This window comes from Gossypium hirsutum, chromosome D10, assembly GCF_007990345.1.
Source record: "Gossypium hirsutum isolate 1008001.06 chromosome D10, Gossypium_hirsutum_v2.1, whole genome shotgun sequence".
Lineage (NCBI taxonomy): Eukaryota > Viridiplantae > Streptophyta > Magnoliopsida > Malvales > Malvaceae > Gossypium > Gossypium hirsutum.
The window spans coordinates 7634983-7652213 of record NC_053446.1 but is presented as its reverse complement, the minus strand read 5'-3'; the positions used below and the strand labels follow the sequence as shown (position 1 = coordinate 7652213).

Sequence of the window (17231 nt, the reverse complement as noted above, 5' to 3'; positions counted from 1 at the left end):
GTTAGAGCTTGAGAAGATACACACTAATGATAATGGTGCTGATATGTTGACGAAGGCCTTACCAAGAGGAAAGTTTGAAGCATGTTGTTTGACCTCCGGCATGGAGGCATTCCCCACATAGTTGGAGGGGGAGATTTGTTGGGTATGGGTCCCACTATGTGGGAAACCCATATTTTCTGGCACAAATGTTTTGTCTTCCTTTTCTTTTGTTTTTTGTCAAAAGCCAATTTTTTGGCTTATTAACAGGGAATGGGCAGAAATTTTTCGGCAGAGAGAGAGCTAAAGAAGAAAAAAAAAATTAGAGAGAAAGAGAATAGAAAAATCAGTTTTTCAAGCTTGGTGCAGCAGTGATCAACTCTTCGATCGAAGGTCCATCCGTGGTTCGATTGAGCTGATTTTTGGACAGCAGCTAGGTGATAAGGTGTTCTTGACTTTGTACGGTCGGATTTTTCATCCGAGTCTTGTAGCGTCGGAAATACCCTTTTTTTCAGCAGCTACGTTTTTGGTGATGTTCTCTCATTTTTCTCTCTTTTGCTAAAGATTACATGTTGTTAGCCTTGTCGGAGTTGAATGCTTGTTGTAGGCTTGATATTGTGATCTTGTAGTCGAACATTTGATGATAGTAGAGCTCTTTATCGGACTCTAAAGTCCCGTGGTTTTTACCCTTGATTTAAAGGGGTTTTCCACGTAAAAATATCGGTGTCTCTATTTATTTTGTTGTGGTTGCATTAGTTGATTTGTGGTTGATTAAGGTTGCTAGAGAACATATCTTGTGCTATTGTGCTTGCCATAATTTTTACAGGAGTTATAAGGAGAGAAAGAACACCGGTTGTGCTTTCGCTTTGTTTCGGTTGTTCGGTTTCTTCCCAACACTTTGATGATAATTTATGTGAAGCTAGTTAGTTGGGGAAAGTTTTTAAGGATTTGAGTGGAAATTGATTTTACTCAACCCCTTCTTAGGTTTGTTTCTTTTAAAGGCCAGATAGGCTTCACGCATGCCTTCTACTATTTATGCGGTTTGCTGGGTCATCTCGATGGGGATTATTTGAGAAAATTGCTAATATTGGATTTCCTTATGGTATATGGTTGTGAGGCTCCTCTATGACATGTTTGTTGCAGAATGTAATAAGAATTAACAAGTGTAAAAAATAAAACATAACAGAGAAGAAAGTTAAAAAGAAAAAAAAATCAAGAACCATAATATGAAGGAGTAAATTGAGATAATCTTTTCGACATAATCATGAAAACTTACAGCATTAAAAATTTATAAACATAAATCTTGTTTGGTTACTAGTATAATAATATAAAAAAATTAGTGTAATAACACGATGAATAAATAGATTGTTGATAATGTAATAATATATATTACTTTGTTTGGTTAAAGTGTTAAACAAGTAAAACATGAGTATTATTTTATAAAATATCAATTTTGCCCATAAACTCATCACCTATTTAAAGAATTACGATGCAACAAATGTGTCGGTACACCATAAATCTCAATTCAAGAATTCAATTGCAAGCATAAAAATGAATTGGTACACCATAAATCTGATTCTTATTTATCTATCTATTTTCAATTTGGTTATCAATTTATCTCTCTATTGCTCTAAAAATGCTTAGATCAACTTAACTTTCAAAGACCAAAAAATGAGTCAACTAATATTTAAATTCAATATTTATTCCATTTCCAGGACAAATGCTCAATAATTTAAAGACCAAAATATGAGTCAACTAATATTTAAATTCAATAATAATTTATTAGATAAAATTGATAAATAACAAGAGGAAGAGAAGAAAAAGAAAGAACCCAAAATGAGCGACGAGAATGTTTACTTTTTAAAATGTAATTTTTCAAGAAACCAAGACCATCTTGTCAGCAAAATAGAAAAAAAAAGGTTAAAAATACAAATTATTCTTCTTCTTTTTTCCTTTTCTGGATAATGTACAGAATATAAATAAAAAAAAAGTTATACCATATTGTTTTTTTATTTTAGAATAGAAGCATTTTATACGATTTTTTTATTTCTATTTATTTTTTTATGCAATTTATATCGTAATATATATATAATTATAATTTAGAAAATTTATAGGAATGGATAAATAAAAACATCAAAAGATTAATTGTTTATTTTAAAAATAGATGTCTTTTACAAAATATAGCACTAAATAACTTCTTTTTAAGGAAGAAGAAAAATTGAAAACCACATATATGGATTCAAGAACTTAAACGAGAGTCGAAAACAAAAAATCTGAAAATATATAAATGATATTCCGCTAGAAAAATTGTAAGGGAAAAACACATGTGAAAAATAAGTCATACTTAAAAGAGGTAAATTTTTTTACTTGAGTTAATTATTTTAAACTGATGTACTGAGAAGTGTATTAAAACTGTAATATTTCTACCAAAGGAGACATTAGTTAATAATGCATCTTTACAAAGAATTTTGGTCTGATAGGCTAGGTAAGCGCATCAGCAATATGCTCTTCAAATGGTACAAAACTGACTTGCAATTGACCACCAACAACTCTTTCTCTGACAAATGGATGTTGATTTCAACATGTTTCATTTTTGCTAATTGTGGATGTATTGTCACACCAAGCTGTAGGTTTAGCAATAGGCACTGCAAGTTCCTTTAGCTGTTGTTCAATCCAAATAAGTCCAGAAACAGAATACGAAATACTGCAATATTCTACCTGGTATTTTTTCACACACTATACAACCAAATTCATTTCCATATATATATATAAACTCGACTGATATTTTAAATAAATTTAAATTTTTTTTTGTTTGAACCCATATTTTAAATTTTATGTTTAAATTTGGACAAATTATTCAACCCATAAGTACGTCTATCACTTATTAAATATATTACATAGAAACTTAAGTAAGATAAATGATTCAAGTAGCATATAGTTTACTATAAAATTATGTATATAGATTTAGAAAAAAAGGTTTTATAATAAATTGTATTTCATTCGTATTAAATTCAGAGAAAAAATTATGTCTATCAAATTATATGCCAAACAAATAACAATTTGTAGTTTCGTCTTCGTTCTTCATTCAACCTCACTGAACCAACGGCAAGTTAAAAAATGTATTTAAGAATTAAAAAAGAAAAGGAAAAATAGGTCATGACACGTGGGGATTTTGAATGAGAAGGCTTACATAAAAAGTCAAAACCGGCCGCGCAACCGATTAATACTCCGCCCCCACCATGTGAGACGGTGGTTGCTGATAGGCCCATTCTCGAAAAAAAAACATCCAGTTTACCCAAACTCTGTACGGCCCACTCGATCCACCACCATCCCAATCAAAGCACAGTGCGCCGTCGTTTTTAGGTCTCCCCTCATTTTACCCCAAACGGCACGTGCGGCACGTGTCTTTAAATCTGTCTTCAAAAATTCAAAAATCAAATATTTTCTCTCTCTTCCTCTCAGTGACTGACACAGTCCTCTTCTTTTTCACTCTTCCCTTGAATCTTGTCTGAAACCAAAAGCTAAAGAAATTCAAATATAAAAGAGATTTTTTTTTCTTCTTTTGGGTAAAACCCTATTAAGATCCAATTAAGTGTAAATCGAGTGCATTTTATTTCTTTTTTAGTTTCATTTTAAGAAGGGACTGAACAAGGAAAGCGTTGGATCGAAGCATCCAAGCTTTTGTTCTTTGTTATATAAAAACATTATATTGCAAGTATAAATAATCGGGAAGGGGAGAGAGAGTTGGGAGATGAACGGAATGGGGAGACAGGGGAAGAGATCTGGTGCGGCAGGGTTGCAGGTTCACCATCAGAGACAATACTCGGATAACTTCTTGGAAACGACATCCAATGGAAGGTGGCTTCAGTCTGCTGGCCTTCAGCATCTTCACTCTTCTAACAACTCTATTCCTCCTCTTCAGGTTCTCATACTTCTTTTTTTCCCCTTTCACTTTTTTAAATTTTGTTGCATTATATGGTTCCGGATAATGCGCAGATGACTCAAAATGAAATTATCTATCTAAGTGTATATACATATACTTCTTTTGGTAATAATAAATGGACAATGAGTGAAATTTTTTAGATCTAATTACATAATTTTTAGTCTTAATGATAAAGAAAATTGCCAGAAAAGAGCCGGTTGCTTTAACTCAAAATTATTTTGGTATTTATATATTTTACAGTTTTTTAGATGCCATTTCATTGGAACATAAATGGGTTTTGCTCTTTATTATTATCTTTTGGGTAGATCTAAATTTACTTTACCTGTAAAAATAAGAACTAAGAAGTAAAAGAGGGTATTCGTATAATCTGTTAAAATTTTGATGCTCTGTTCTCGTTTTACAACTTGAAGAGTGAAAAAGTAAAGATGGAAAAAATCAGGAAGAGAATGTTTTAGTTGAAGAAGTGCCTTCTGGATCTTTATTGATTGATGTTCAATAAAAGTTTGTTATTCTTTTGAATGCTTGATTGTGTTTTTCTGCTTGAATTGAGATCAGGATTATGCATTTTATGGCGGTGGAGATGGGGGAGGACAAGGGTCTAGAATGTATAGGAATATACAGAGGGAATTCAGTATGGGGAATGACTTTTTCACGGAGCCTACAACTCCTCCGGTTGGTTCACGGCCGTCAAGCCAGAGGATGAATGGTGATCAGTCACCCAATGAGTTCAGTCCAGGCCTCTTAGATCTGCATTCTTTTGATACAGAGCTTCTGCCTGAGGTTGGTCACTCGCTTTTTTCTTTAAAAATAATTAGTGTGTGTTTTCTTTATCGGGGCTGCATAAACATTAGTTTAGAGTCTTTGAATAGTTTATTGGAAACTAAGATAATAGTTTCCAGTTTTAGAATTGTGAAGCATTATTGTTCAACCAAAAAATCAAAGAGAAGATAGTTTAGATTCTTGCAATTTTGATTAGTACTAGTTGATGCTTACATTTAGAAAAAGAGGGAAGGAGCATGTATGAAAATTAGTATAAATTGATGTTTTGATGATTGCTGTAAGTAAGCTATTTGAGTGAATTCAATTTCTTCTTATGGCAACTTAGGATTGAGTTCTCCATCACTTAATATAATTTTGGGTGGATTCCTTAGTTATGGTTAATAACTTATTTTGATTTGTGCCATATGCAATCCATGGCTTTTTTTAGTCTTCCTTTTTATTCAGTGCAGACTTCCGTTTGCCCATAAATACAAAGTAGCAATGAAATTGAAAGATATTTATACTTTAGCTTTCTCTAGAAGTATGCAAGTTAAATTTTTAAGATTCAATTGTGAGTTTTTGAACCTATGGATTTGATGCCAAATGCGTCAAATGTGTTACATCTACTTTTTGAACACTTTTTTTGCTGTTGCCAACACATTGGGAAATAATAAAAAAAATCAGGAGTAATTTCACTTTTCATGCTTATTTATTGTACTGTTTTTTTTTTTTGGTGACAGATGCCTGTTCCCAACCTGTATAATGGTCCTTCTCTCTATAATCCAGTTCGAGGTAGAAGCTTTGATGACTCTGAACCCTATATTTCAAACAAACAAACAGGGGGAAGTGGTGTTGTGCCTGAGAATGAGCTCCTGAAAAGCTTTGCTGTGGACAAAGAGAAGGTCAATTCAGTTGCAAAGATCAAAGTTGTGGTATGTCTTTGTTCTGCTGGTTTAACTTTGACTTCTTAATTTGCTCAGTTTGCAACCCAAACAAATTGCAACACCAGCAAGAGCAGCAGATGATGGTTAAGCTTGTGAATTCATGCTGAACCACATGCATGCATGACATGCTTTGCACAAGTAAAATAATGCTCAACATCTTATTTAATCTTTACTTCTGGCTACTTCTACCACCACCAAGTTTCTATGGTTTTTGGCTGCAGGTGCGCAAGAGACCCCTCAATAAAAAGGAGTTAGCGAAGAATGAGGAAGATATTATAGAGACGCTTTCGAATTCCCTGGTAGTGCATGAGACTAAACTTAAGGTAACAATAACACCGTTTTGTCATCCACAAGGTCAACACTATACCATACTAGAAAGGTCAAATAAGAGCATAGGAATCCAAATGAACCCAGAGAATCTCCAATATGTATATTTCCCAATTTTATGCCCTGAGGTAACAAAGAAAAATGCTAATGGAACTAAGAACATGTTGTTTCAACATTTAATTATTTTAAGCAGCAGTTACGTGCATCAATCAAGAATCTCAAGGGATGTTCACTTGTATTTCAGTATCAAATTATTATTTTGGTCCTTAGAGGAAGTACTATATGTTTTTTATGCCATGACATAGTACATTAAGGGTGAGTTTGGATGAGCGGTGCGTTTACTTGCGGTTAGTATAAAAATAGTGGTGGCGGTGAGATTAGACACTGTAGCGTGAGACAAAAAGTAAACTAAACGCACCGCACCGCACCTAATTGCCCATCCAAACCTACCCTAAGAAACTTATAGCATTTTTATGTTGTGTTCATTTATTACTTGGTTTTTAACACACTTAAACTAACAGTCTAGCATTGTAGCTTATGAGTGGTAATCTATGCTATTTACTGACACACGTGGTTCTTGACATTTTGTAGGTTGACCTTACAGAATACATGGAGAAGCATGAATTTGTTTTTGATGCAGTGCTGAACGAGGAGGTCTCAAATGATGAGGTGAGTTGATGATCTAAATTTATTAGTGGATAAGGGAAGGATATATTACAGGACATGGATTTCCTGGAATGGTTGTTTTTCTCAGCCTGTCTTGGCTTCATTTTCTCTCTGTAGGTCTATCGTGAGACAGTGGAGCCCATAGTTCCTATAATTTTTCAACGCACTAAAGCCACTTGTTTTGCATACGGTCAAACAGGTGAATAACTGTCACTGAATCTTGGATAGATACTATGATGGAGTTGGTTGCATGACCCAAAATTTGAATTTAGTCATCTAGTGTAATATTTTATTGGCTTAATCTTTTATGAGGATATGTGATTTTATACTGTTGGTCATTGGGGTTTCCATCATTGGTGAAGTTCAAGGAGGTTATGGTTGTTTTTTACTGTGAAATTTTCTTTTTGGACACTAAAGTTTCCTTCTGCATCAAGTTATTTCTTATTTTTAAATTACAGATTTAAGCTATCTTGTACTTATATTATAGGTCTTTCTCTTGTTCAGGGAGTGGAAAAACCTATACTATGAAGCCTCTTCCGCTTAAAGCTTCTAGGGATATTTTGAGGTTGATGCACCATACCTACAGGAACCAAGGGTTTCATTTGTTTGTAAGCTTCTTTGAGATATATGGAGGAAAACTGTATGATCTCCTCAGTGATAGGAAGTAAGCTGTTGTTACAAGCATTCTCCTTATCTGGTCAGTGCTATTAGTTTCTGAATTCATTGAAAACTAATCCTTCTTACTGCAGGAAACTTTGCATGCGAGAGGACGGTAAGCAGCAAGTTTGCATTGTTGGCCTGAAAGAGTTCAGAGTATTGGATGTAGAGACTATTAAGGAGCTTATTGAGAAAGGAAATGCCACAAGAAGTACTGGGACCACAGGTGCAAATGAGGAATCATCCCGATCTCATGCCATACTTCAGCTTGCCATCAAGAGATCTGTTGATGGCAAAGAATCGAAGCCTCCCCGTGTTGTTGGCAAGCTCTCCTTTATAGATTTGGCTGGAAGCGAACGAGGTGCAGATACTACAGATAATGATAAGCAGACAAGGTAGGCTGCATCTTTTAAATTGCAACGTGACATGTATATAGAGCAGATTCAATTGCAGAAATTGGTATAAAATAAAAAATGTTGTTAATATATAAGCTAAAAAGACAATTTTGGAGACAGTTAAGCCAAGTAGTCCACAGTTTCTGGATCATCTCAACTTTCAATGTAGTTGTCTTAGTGGCTTTGGCCACTACATTGATTTTACTTCATGATTTGTTAGTAGGTTCAAACATTTCAAAATAGAAGGGTGTTTTAGTAGTCTGAACAGTCCTGGACTTGATATTTTTGCATTTAGAATTTGGTTTCAATTCGTGATTTCAGATCTAGCATACCAAAACTTTTCCCTTTATGCAGACAAACTTTAGATATGTACGAGTTTAATTTTGCTGGATGTGCTTGTTTAATTTAGCCATTTCTATTTGTAATGCAGAATGGAAGGTGCAGAGATCAACAAGAGCTTGCTCGCTTTGAAGGAGTGCATAAGAGCCCTTGACAATGATCAGGGTCACATTCCTTTCAGAGGCAGTAAACTGACAGAGGTTCTAAGGGACTCATTTATGGGAAATTCCCGTACAGTTATGATATCTTGCATTTCACCAAGTTCAGGGTCATGTGAACACACTCTGAACACCTTAAGATATGCCGATAGGTAAATAAGAGTTATCTGATTGTAAAAATGGTTTATAACATCTCTTTTAAATTATTCCTCTTTTGGTTTTAGTTTCTTTTTTCCTTTCACGCATTTGACTTCTGTTCATTGTAAAATCTACATCTAGGGTGAAGAGCCTTTCAAAAGGGGGAAACTCTAAGAAAGATGTTTTATCTTCAACCATGAATCTGAAAGAATCAACTGCTCAGCCCTTATCATTGGGTTTACCAACTGCGTCGACCTTCGAGGATGATATTAACGATACATGGCCTGACCAAAATGAAAGAGATGATTTCAATGCACCAGAAGACTCCTTTGAGCAGGAGAAACTGATGTGGAAGAAAAATGGGAAGCTCGATCAATACGGTTTCTCTACTGCAGAGAACAAGTTACGGAAGCCTAATGGTCAGACAAAATGGAAAGAACCAGTAAGATCAGATATTAAGCATTCAAAATCAGATGATGATTTGAATGCTCTCCTACAGGTAACTTTTACAAGATAATGATATTGTTACGAGACAAAAAGTAGCTTGTAAATGCCCATAGGAAACTATGAATATTGTTAAAAGCCCATGTGTTGCCTTTACACAGGAAGAGGAGGATCTTGTAAATGCCCATAGGAAACAAGTGGAGGAAACTATGAATATTGTCAAAGAGGTAACCCTTAGTTCTTTACACATTCTTTAGCTCATTGGGTTTCCATTATCTTAATTCATTAAGCAATAGTTTTGAGCTATTTCATGATTTTGGGACATATATATATATGCAGGAGATGAACCTGCTGGTTGAAGCAGATCAACCTGGGAACCAGCTGGATGATTATATATCGAGATTGACCACTATTCTTTCTCAGAAGGCTGCCGGTATCACACAGTTACAAACTCGCTTGGCTAATTTCCAGAGGCGCTTGAAGGAACATAATGTGTTAGTATCTTCATCCGGCTATTGATTACAGAATTGAAGATAGAAGTCAAAACTATTCATTTGACTTCTCCCAGATACATTGCTAGTTTGGTTAAGAGTCTTTGGATTTGTGATTTTTTATTTTTTACAATTTTTAAGGGAGATTCTATTGAGAATTTGATTTGGCAGCAGTTTGCTGGATGATTCAGATTCACCATGTGAGCTGCCCTTCTTTCTTTTCCATAATGCTATCCTCTTTTATTTTTTTTCCCCTTTATTTTGTGATTTTTAAAAAGAATTAGGCATTAGGCATTTTCATGCCTTTTGGTTTGCTATTGTAAAGTTCTGCAGCATTGTAACTGGAATCATCCTATGTTTCATTTACAAAAAAGGAAAAAAGATAAAAAGGCACTGCATGAATTATTACGTAACGAATTTGCGGCCGGTTTACTTTGGTTAATTTTTCAAATGTTTTATGGGCTTTGAAATCTTGATATCGAACTTCCATGGCAAATCAGTAACAATAGCTTTGAAACTTATCAAACAAATTATAACAATCAAAGAGAGACGCAACTAAAAGCTAAAGCAGCAGAAACAATGCAGACAAAAACACGACACAGAAAACAAATTAGGCTAAGGAAAGCATATTGATATGCACAATAAAAGGCTTTCAAGACTTTATCTACATCTTAATTGATCTGAACCTACGCTTCGAAATGTTGATGCCAGCGGCAGAGGAGGAAGCCGGTGGAATGAAGATTTCCGAGTACATTTCCTTGAAGAACCTGTCAACAATAGAAAGGTAAGCCGGACTTTTAAGCCTGGAATAATAATGGAGTGCCTCTTCTACATCCAATACATGTTCCATGTCTCCAACATTCATCATCTCCAATTCCTTCATCTTTTTTGCTAATGCATAACTTTCTCCTCCGTTTCTCTTGATATAAAACTGCTCCTCTCCTTTACTCAATTGTGAACTTCCCACTTTGTTTTTCTCCTCTTTTCCTCCATTATGCTTTTTGATCTTCATTGGACTCTTATCTACAAAGCTCATGCTCATTTGCGCTTTCAATAATGTGATGGCATCATTGTTTCTCATCTTTGCCTCTAAACCAACTTCCTAGTTCTTAAAAAAAGGGGGTTTGGATAGCTTTTTTGGAATCCAACAAAGAAGAAAGATTTAAGGTTCTAAAGTGGTTTGTGAAACAAGTTATCGGTGTTTCTATCAGCAGCTATTTTTTGGCAAGTAGTGTTGTATGGTGAGACACAGGCTTGTTAATAATCTATTGGCATTTCTAGATGCAACTAAAGACAAAGCTAATGGAGCCCAAACCTGCAATTTTCTTCTCTATAGGCTTTGCACTGACTTTCCCTACATTTTATCCTTATCCTTCCTATTTTTGCCACTTTCACTCTCTTTTTCTTCATCGCAATGGCATTGGGGGCTGAAGGAGTAGTTGAATAATGCAAATTAAAGATTTTGAAGTGATTGCGGTCTTATGAATCTAATGATCAGAAAGGTTCTTCTTGTATTAATTGCACTACAAGGGTAAATTTATTCAAAATTAACCGCATAAGTTTTAGGTGTAGGTGTCATGTTTGAACAGAAGGTTTGGTGGATGAATTTGTGACCACTCATAAAATCCACCTCTGGTCGTATGCTAGCGTCCTTCATTAGAAAATAAAAGGAAAAAAATTCAATTGATGTAACATGATTTAGAAATAAAGGTAAGGTTTTGTTTGATCTTCGGTACACCAAGTGTTAGAGATTACCATCACCCATTTGGGCTCCCTCGATGCCATCCGCATTTGTTCGGAAACCAGCAACAGAATTGGCTTTGGCTTCAAGATGACTAATTTTATTACAAAGTTTGATATCAAATAGGTGAAGCAGATCTCCATGAGTAGTGCGAGTGGGATTGCTCTTTTGAACGAGCGGTTGTAATTGTATGCAGAAAAGCCTCGTGGTCAAGCAACTTTTCTTGAAGTTCTTCATAGGAGATTTTGGAGTCAAGCAGAGATTTCCCTATATTCTGAGCCATCACTGCAGAGGATTTTGACGATTAGTTCTCTGTTGCAGTCTTAGAGTGAGTTTAGATGAGCGGTGCATTTATCTGCAGTTAGTGTAAAAACAGCGGTGGCGGTGAGATTAGATACTGTAGCGATACTGTAGCGTGAGACAAAAAGTAAGCTAAACGCACCGCACCCAAATACCCATCCAAACCCACCCACCCTTAGCTGGATAGTTCGGCGAGACTCAAAGACGATGAAGAAAAGTCTTGGGGTTTTAAAATAAATTATTCCATTTTTATTAATTTAAATTTTTAATTAAAGTTCAAAAATAAAAATAAAAAATAAAAAATAGATATTTATTTTAAAATATTAATATGTATATTAAAATTTTTAAAAATACATCATATTTTATTAATTAAAAAGTAAAATAAAATAAATTATACAAAAAAATTAATTGTTGATACATCAATTTTGTACCATCCCTTAATATATATTTTTTAATTTTTAATTTTAAATCTTAAATTAATTTAAATATTAAGTTAAAATTAAAATTTTAGAATTGAAAATTTAAAATAGTTTTTCCACACTCAAAATAATCATTTTTTGCTTAATTGTTCCATCTAAACAATCATCTTTTGTTTAGTTGTTCCGCTTAAAACAAAAAATCAAATATTAAAACACTTGCGTGGCTTTTGGCAAAAAAAGAGATGCTTTTTCTTCCATCGATTACTCCCAAAAATTGATAATGATGTTGTAGAACTGCCTGAATATGAACAATGATGAGCATGATATTGATGCAGAGATCGGTGCTACCAAAGTTCGTCCATCTAATGCAACAAAACAGATGAATTTGATTTGCAAACTTTTACTAGAGAAAGTTATCGTGGAAGGTGCTCCAAGAGTAAAAAATCCCAAGAGCTGCAAAAGTTCGATAGTGCAAGCATTGCCACAATACGTACACTTGTATCCATACACATTTTATTGGTTCCTCAACAGGAAATTATGAGATGCTCTTCTATGTTGAGTCATCTTCATGTGTGGAGGAACATATATGGTAGCAAAAAACAAGTATTAATAGAAGAGCATGAACATATATGGTAGCAAAAAACTAGTATTAATATCTAATAGAGAAAGGAATCTATCCATAGCTACCTTCCCAATTTCAAGTTCTTCTCAGAATGGCTATCGCTTTCTTGACTTGTACATAAATACAATGGCTTTTGCTTTATCATTCATTCTTACCTCTAATCAGCTTCTAATTACAATTTCTGTTTTTGTTGAATCTGAAGAACTGATGCAGCCGCTTGTGAACTTCACCATAATTATTAGTTGCAGAAACAAGACTCTCTTTTATCCACTGTGGGAGTTTGCTGCTTGGATGAGAAAAACTTCTTTTCGAAGAATCTGACGCATAACGGATGTCCACTAATAAAATTGCAGCATAGTCATTTACATGCCGAATTGCCCTACCTAAGATAAACCAAATAAAGATTTCAAACATAAGATGCAGTTCAACGTCAAAAATCAAGATTGACATAAAGCAAGAGATTATAGAGACTATATAGTTACATTTATGAGCGTAAGCATTTAGCATTGAAGGCAGGAATTCATTTTGAATTATTTTCTGTATAGGTACTAATCAAACAGAAACCCTACATCTAGCATTTTGTTCAGTTTTAAAGAAATTAGGCCAAGATTTTTCAGCCAATGAGCCTAGAGAAATCAATTTCACCTCCCTTCCTATATAGTGACTATAACGAATATCACAGAAGATATATTCTCACAATAGTATGTACTATAATAATGGTTTGCACTTACCGATTGATTGATTTACAGCTTTCATGCATAGATTTTCATAATATTCTTTCCCCCTGCGCCTACAACTCCTTAGAATGCTGAAACCAGACTGAACGTCTCCTCCATAATATTCTTCTTCACTAATTGAAAGTTTTGGGATTTCCGTAGAACTTGTATCACCCAAGCTTTCAATATGCTTCACCCTTTCCAACAATTCAATGTCAGAAGGGCTAGGATAGGGGAGTCCAACCATTACTATGCATCGACCCATCCCATCACTGAAGTTGATGCCTTCTGATATCTTGCCACCAACCACAGCTAGGAGTATTGCACCACTTTTAGGAGCAGGGTTATCAATTGCTTCCTTGTATTTCTTGAGAATGACCTCTATCTCTGTATTTTTTCTAGGTTCTCTGAAAATGTGCTTTTTCTTCAAAATCCTTTCAAGTATTCCTGAGGTTTTCCATGCATCATAGACCTGTCCTTCATACTCGAATGAAGAAAAGAACACAACAATTCCTTCAGGAATGACTGTTGCCAAATTGCGAAGTAAGAGACCTAGTTCCTCCATCTGTATATTCAAGATCCAGAAAATGAAAACAGTAATGAAGTCAGTTTAAGTGAGTTTGACCATAACCAAATTGAGAAAAAAAGAAAGAGGTTCAATAATGGTTGGTTAAAAATTCATTGCAATAACAGATTCTGATGCAATACACTCACCATAGTTGATGAACTTCTCGAACCATAGCTAAAATCAAAAGATCTGCCGGATGGTCCATGAGATACTGCAAGTGGCAATATACTCTCTGGAGGAACAATGTGGCTACATGAAAAGAAATGGAGATGATCCGATGGTAACCATGGAAAAAGTCGCTCTCTTGTTTCTTCTATTGGTTGCAGAGTTCCCCCTGCCAGTAGAACAGCGTGTGCTTCATGCACAATCTGCAAGTATTCGTAGATAGGATTACCTTAAAAGAGCAAGACCATGTCAAGTATTTAAAATACAGATTTCAACACCAAGTTTTGATCTCAAACAAAGGAATAAATGAACTAAATACAATTATTGAAATTATTGAATTCTTAGACTAACCTCAGAGAAAATCTTTTCCCCTGTGAGCATAACATATTTCAAGTAAGCCCCTTGTCCTGAAGATGATAGTCTCTTCCTTGAGATTATTATCCTTCCATCACCATCATTATTTGTCAGTGACAATAACATATTTGCTAATGCCTGAAAGCCAGATAGAATGCTACCATTATCACAACTTTCCCCATTTTCCTTGACTGCTGAACCTTTCTGCATGGTAGTCATTTTATCTCCATACCCACTGACCTGGAGCAATGGTACTGTGAGTTCTGACATAAAATTGGGAAAAATAAAAGAGAGAAAGTGCTAAGCTCATAATTTCAGAATATAGAAAAAAAAGTCGTATGGACACAAATCACCTTATGCATAATGTTGCTTTCCTTTATATACTGAAGCAGTTTGATCAAATTAATGTTGTCAATATTGAGGGAGAATAAAAAATCATTTATGGCCATGGAAGAGTCAAAGGTTTTGTTTTCTCTAACACCTTTTTCAGCATCTGGGCAAGTGTTTAAACGATTCCCATCCTTATCATTGAGTAGAACGCGGAGGAATGCCCGGGTAAGGACCAAAAGTGTTTGAATATATCTTCGATTTCCAGGTCCCAATAGACCGCGGAATCTTCCAAAGTACTTCTCTATGTGGCTGTGTACATTCTCCAACTGAAAAGAATCATGGAATAACTCAGTGACTCTAATTTTAGATGAATTAGCATAAACAATATAACATCAAAAGCTAGTACATCTGAGAAAAACAATACGTAGGAGGAGATTCAAATTCCTTCTAAAAACGATGAGGTTTCTAAATCAATTTGTAACTACCAAGATTGCACACTATTTCTCAAGTACCAATGGCAAAGCCAAAATACCTGTGACAAAGTAATTTTCGCATCATACATACTAATGAGGGAATCAGCTAGATTGTGAGCCTCATCTATTATAACAATACTATCCTTCAAATTCAGCCCCAGAGCTTCACGGGATGCTTTTGAAAGGAGTGATTGATATGGAAGAACTACAAGATCAGCTGACGTGATCATACTTCGGGAACCGTAATATGGACATGTTCCTATATTTCTTCCAAGTTGAACAAGATCTTCAATATCCAATACCCCTTGGTGAGAAATTTCATCTCTAAACTGTTTTTGTAGCTTATGTTTTCTGAGCATTGGGCATCCAGAAGAAGCCTTGGTTCGCCGTACTTTTCCCTCTGCGCCTAAATTCTGCAAAAGATGAAGTACACTGTCATCAGTCAAGAAAACCATCTTTTTTTTCCAGCAACACATTCTTCGGTTGTTAGTCTCACTTGAATTAGGGTGTGAACTGAACTTAAATGCAAGACTAAAGGTCTCAAAGTAAACAGACCTGGGTGTATGATGTCTTAACTTTGCTAATGACGTAATGGAATATGGATAAGTAACTAGTTATGCGGCTGCAACCTGCATGGTTGCATTGACAATCTGGTGAACTTCTAGCTCTAAGTTCCAAATTGCAACTGCTAACAGGCTTAGGATACCATCCATGATAAAGTGCATTACAACTTAACTATGGAGTTAGAACAAGGATATCAAGTACCTTCATTTTAGAAATTTCCTTTTTCTTACTCTTTTGAAGCTCCAAGCAACGCTCATTAATTTGAGTAGAGTTTCCTAGTCTCAAAACCTCTGAAATGTAAAACTTCCACAAGGTCAGCTAAATATCAAATTAAAAAATGAATAACACAATACTAAATTACAAAGTTTTAGATATACCTTCATTGATGCAAAAGTTCTTCCTTGAACCCAACGACACAACATTCATTTCATTGGCAAAGATAGTCTTTCTTAGTTCCTTCACGAACTGTGAAAGCTGCGAATGCGTGCGACTGCAAAAATAAACCTTCAATTTCACTTCCTCCTCTTCCTCGAACTCATCTTCCTCCTCTTCACTCGAAGAATTAACAGTAAACTTATTGCCTTTCCTCTTTGAATTCAAACTTCCAATACCGCCTTCCTCTTCACTTTCATATTCTTCAAGCAGAAACTCATTATCATCCAAGTCCACCACATCATTTTTCTTAACTGATCTTTTGCATTCTTTGTTTTCAGGGAAACTTTCTTCATCTATATTGCGTGAAAATAAATCCCTGTGACTATCTTTATTCATTCTTTTTTTGTATTTTTCTGATGCAAAACCATGTTTATTTTTCTTGCTCTTCTTCTCATCAACTTGGTTGTCTTTGTTCACAACAAAGTTTTTGATCCAATCAGGTTCATCATCTGAACTAATTTCACCATTTTTTCCCTTTTTTTCATCAGATTCTACCCTTTTTTCAGATTGATCTTTTTGTCTCTGATCAAGCACCCATTGCAAAGCACTACAGATAATGCTCAGAGTTTTGCCGGTTCCTGATTTTACATGAAAAATTCAAAAAATATTCTATTTTTTCAATTAAAATTAACAACCCTCTGGTTCTACCAAAAAGAAGGAACCAAGCATGTACAAAAAATCAATTATACAAAATATACATTAAAGGGGGGGGGGACTCTATTTAAGTTAAAATACAAATATTTTAGCTTTTCTTCTTTTACCGCTTCAACATTGCAATATTCTTCTAACCATTTTCTCAGCAGCCAAACTTTAAAAAAACAGTAGACAGAGAGAAAGATAAATTACCGGTGGGGCTTTCGAGCATGGAGACGCCGCCTTTATCCAAAGAGTGATAAAGTGCATTCATGAAATCGATCTGGATTGAATATGGCTTATAAGGAAATGCTGGAAATTTTGCCTCTCCTCCATTTTCCATTTTTTCTATTTTTCTCCACTGAAACTTGGGCGCCTTCGCCTTTTTTTCCCTAAGTTCTTTTGCTGTTCTTCTCTGATTTTCCCGCTAAATTCCCCTAAAGAATAGGTTTTTTTAAAATTTTATTTATATACTATTTTCTCGACCAAACCTAAGCCCATTTGAAAGAACAGATATTTGTTTGGGTAAATTACAGTAGAGGTCACCCAACTATAATTTTTTCTTTTTTGGTCACTTAACTATGAAAAATTACAAAATGATCACTAAACTATAAATATTTTTTTTGGTCACCCAACTATGAAAAGTTACAAAACAGTCACCAAACTATTCAATT

General features: G+C 34.8%; 3 protein-coding genes across 4 annotated transcripts; 1 reads left to right on the top strand and 2 right to left on the bottom strand.

Annotated features, from left to right (window-relative positions):
• The first annotated feature begins 3727 nt into the window (after positions 1-3727).
• Positions 3728-9265, top strand: LOC107913909 (kinesin-13A-like). The gene is given in 12 exon segments (NM_001327093.1): positions 3728-3898; positions 4475-4699; positions 5419-5610; positions 5844-5945; positions 6541-6618; positions 6733-6814; positions 7120-7279; positions 7365-7667; positions 8098-8316; positions 8444-8801; positions 8908-8973; positions 9086-9265. Coding segments are annotated over 12 exon segments (2136 nt in total).
• Positions 9266-9730: 465 nt separating this feature from the next.
• On the bottom strand, positions 9731-12318 carry LOC107913910 (uncharacterized). The gene has a single exon (XM_016842578.2). The coding sequence runs from the start codon at positions 10316-10318 to the stop codon at positions 9902-9904; it is 417 nt and encodes a 138-aa protein (XP_016698067.1). The 5' UTR covers positions 10319-12318; the 3' UTR covers positions 9731-9901.
• A 9-nt stretch (positions 12319-12327) lies between these two features.
• Positions 12328-17002, bottom strand: LOC107913908 (ATP-dependent DNA helicase DDX11). Of its 2 annotated transcripts, XM_016842576.2 has the most exons (9): positions 16771-17002; positions 15867-16502; positions 15691-15779; positions 14985-15338; positions 14476-14778; positions 14120-14362; positions 13750-13971; positions 13051-13600; positions 12328-12702 (listed from the first exon to the last, which is right to left on the bottom strand). In XM_016842576.2, exons 1-9 carry the CDS (start codon positions 16898-16900, stop codon positions 12488-12490), a joined length of 2742 nt encoding a protein of 913 aa, XP_016698065.2. In that variant the 5' UTR covers positions 16901-17002; the 3' UTR covers positions 12328-12487. The 2 variants fall into 2 exon arrangements, with proteins under 2 accessions (XP_016698065.2, XP_040958929.1); XM_041102995.1 differs by lacking the exons at positions 15691-15779; positions 15867-16502; positions 16771-17002 and adding an exon at positions 15481-15585.
• Between the last annotated feature and the right edge of the window lie 229 nt (positions 17003-17231).

Bases quoted from the DNA above. Each gene is read 5' to 3' on its own strand.
- LOC107913908 (XM_016842576.2), bottom strand. From the start codon at position 16,900: ATGGAAAATGGAGGAGAGGCAAAATTTCCAGCATTTCCTTATAAGCCA. The intron at 16,503-16,770 runs GTAATTTATCTT...ATGTAAAATCAG, and splicing joins CATGCTCGAAAGCCCCACCG to GAACCGGCAAAACTCTGAGC. The intron at 15,780-15,866 runs GTATATCTAAAA...TTTACATTTCAG, and splicing joins GAACTTTTGCATCAATGAAG to AGGTTTTGAGACTAGGAAAC.
- LOC107913910 (XM_016842578.2), bottom strand. From the start codon at position 10,318: ATGAGAAACAATGATGCCATCACATTATTGAAAGCGCAAATGAGCATG.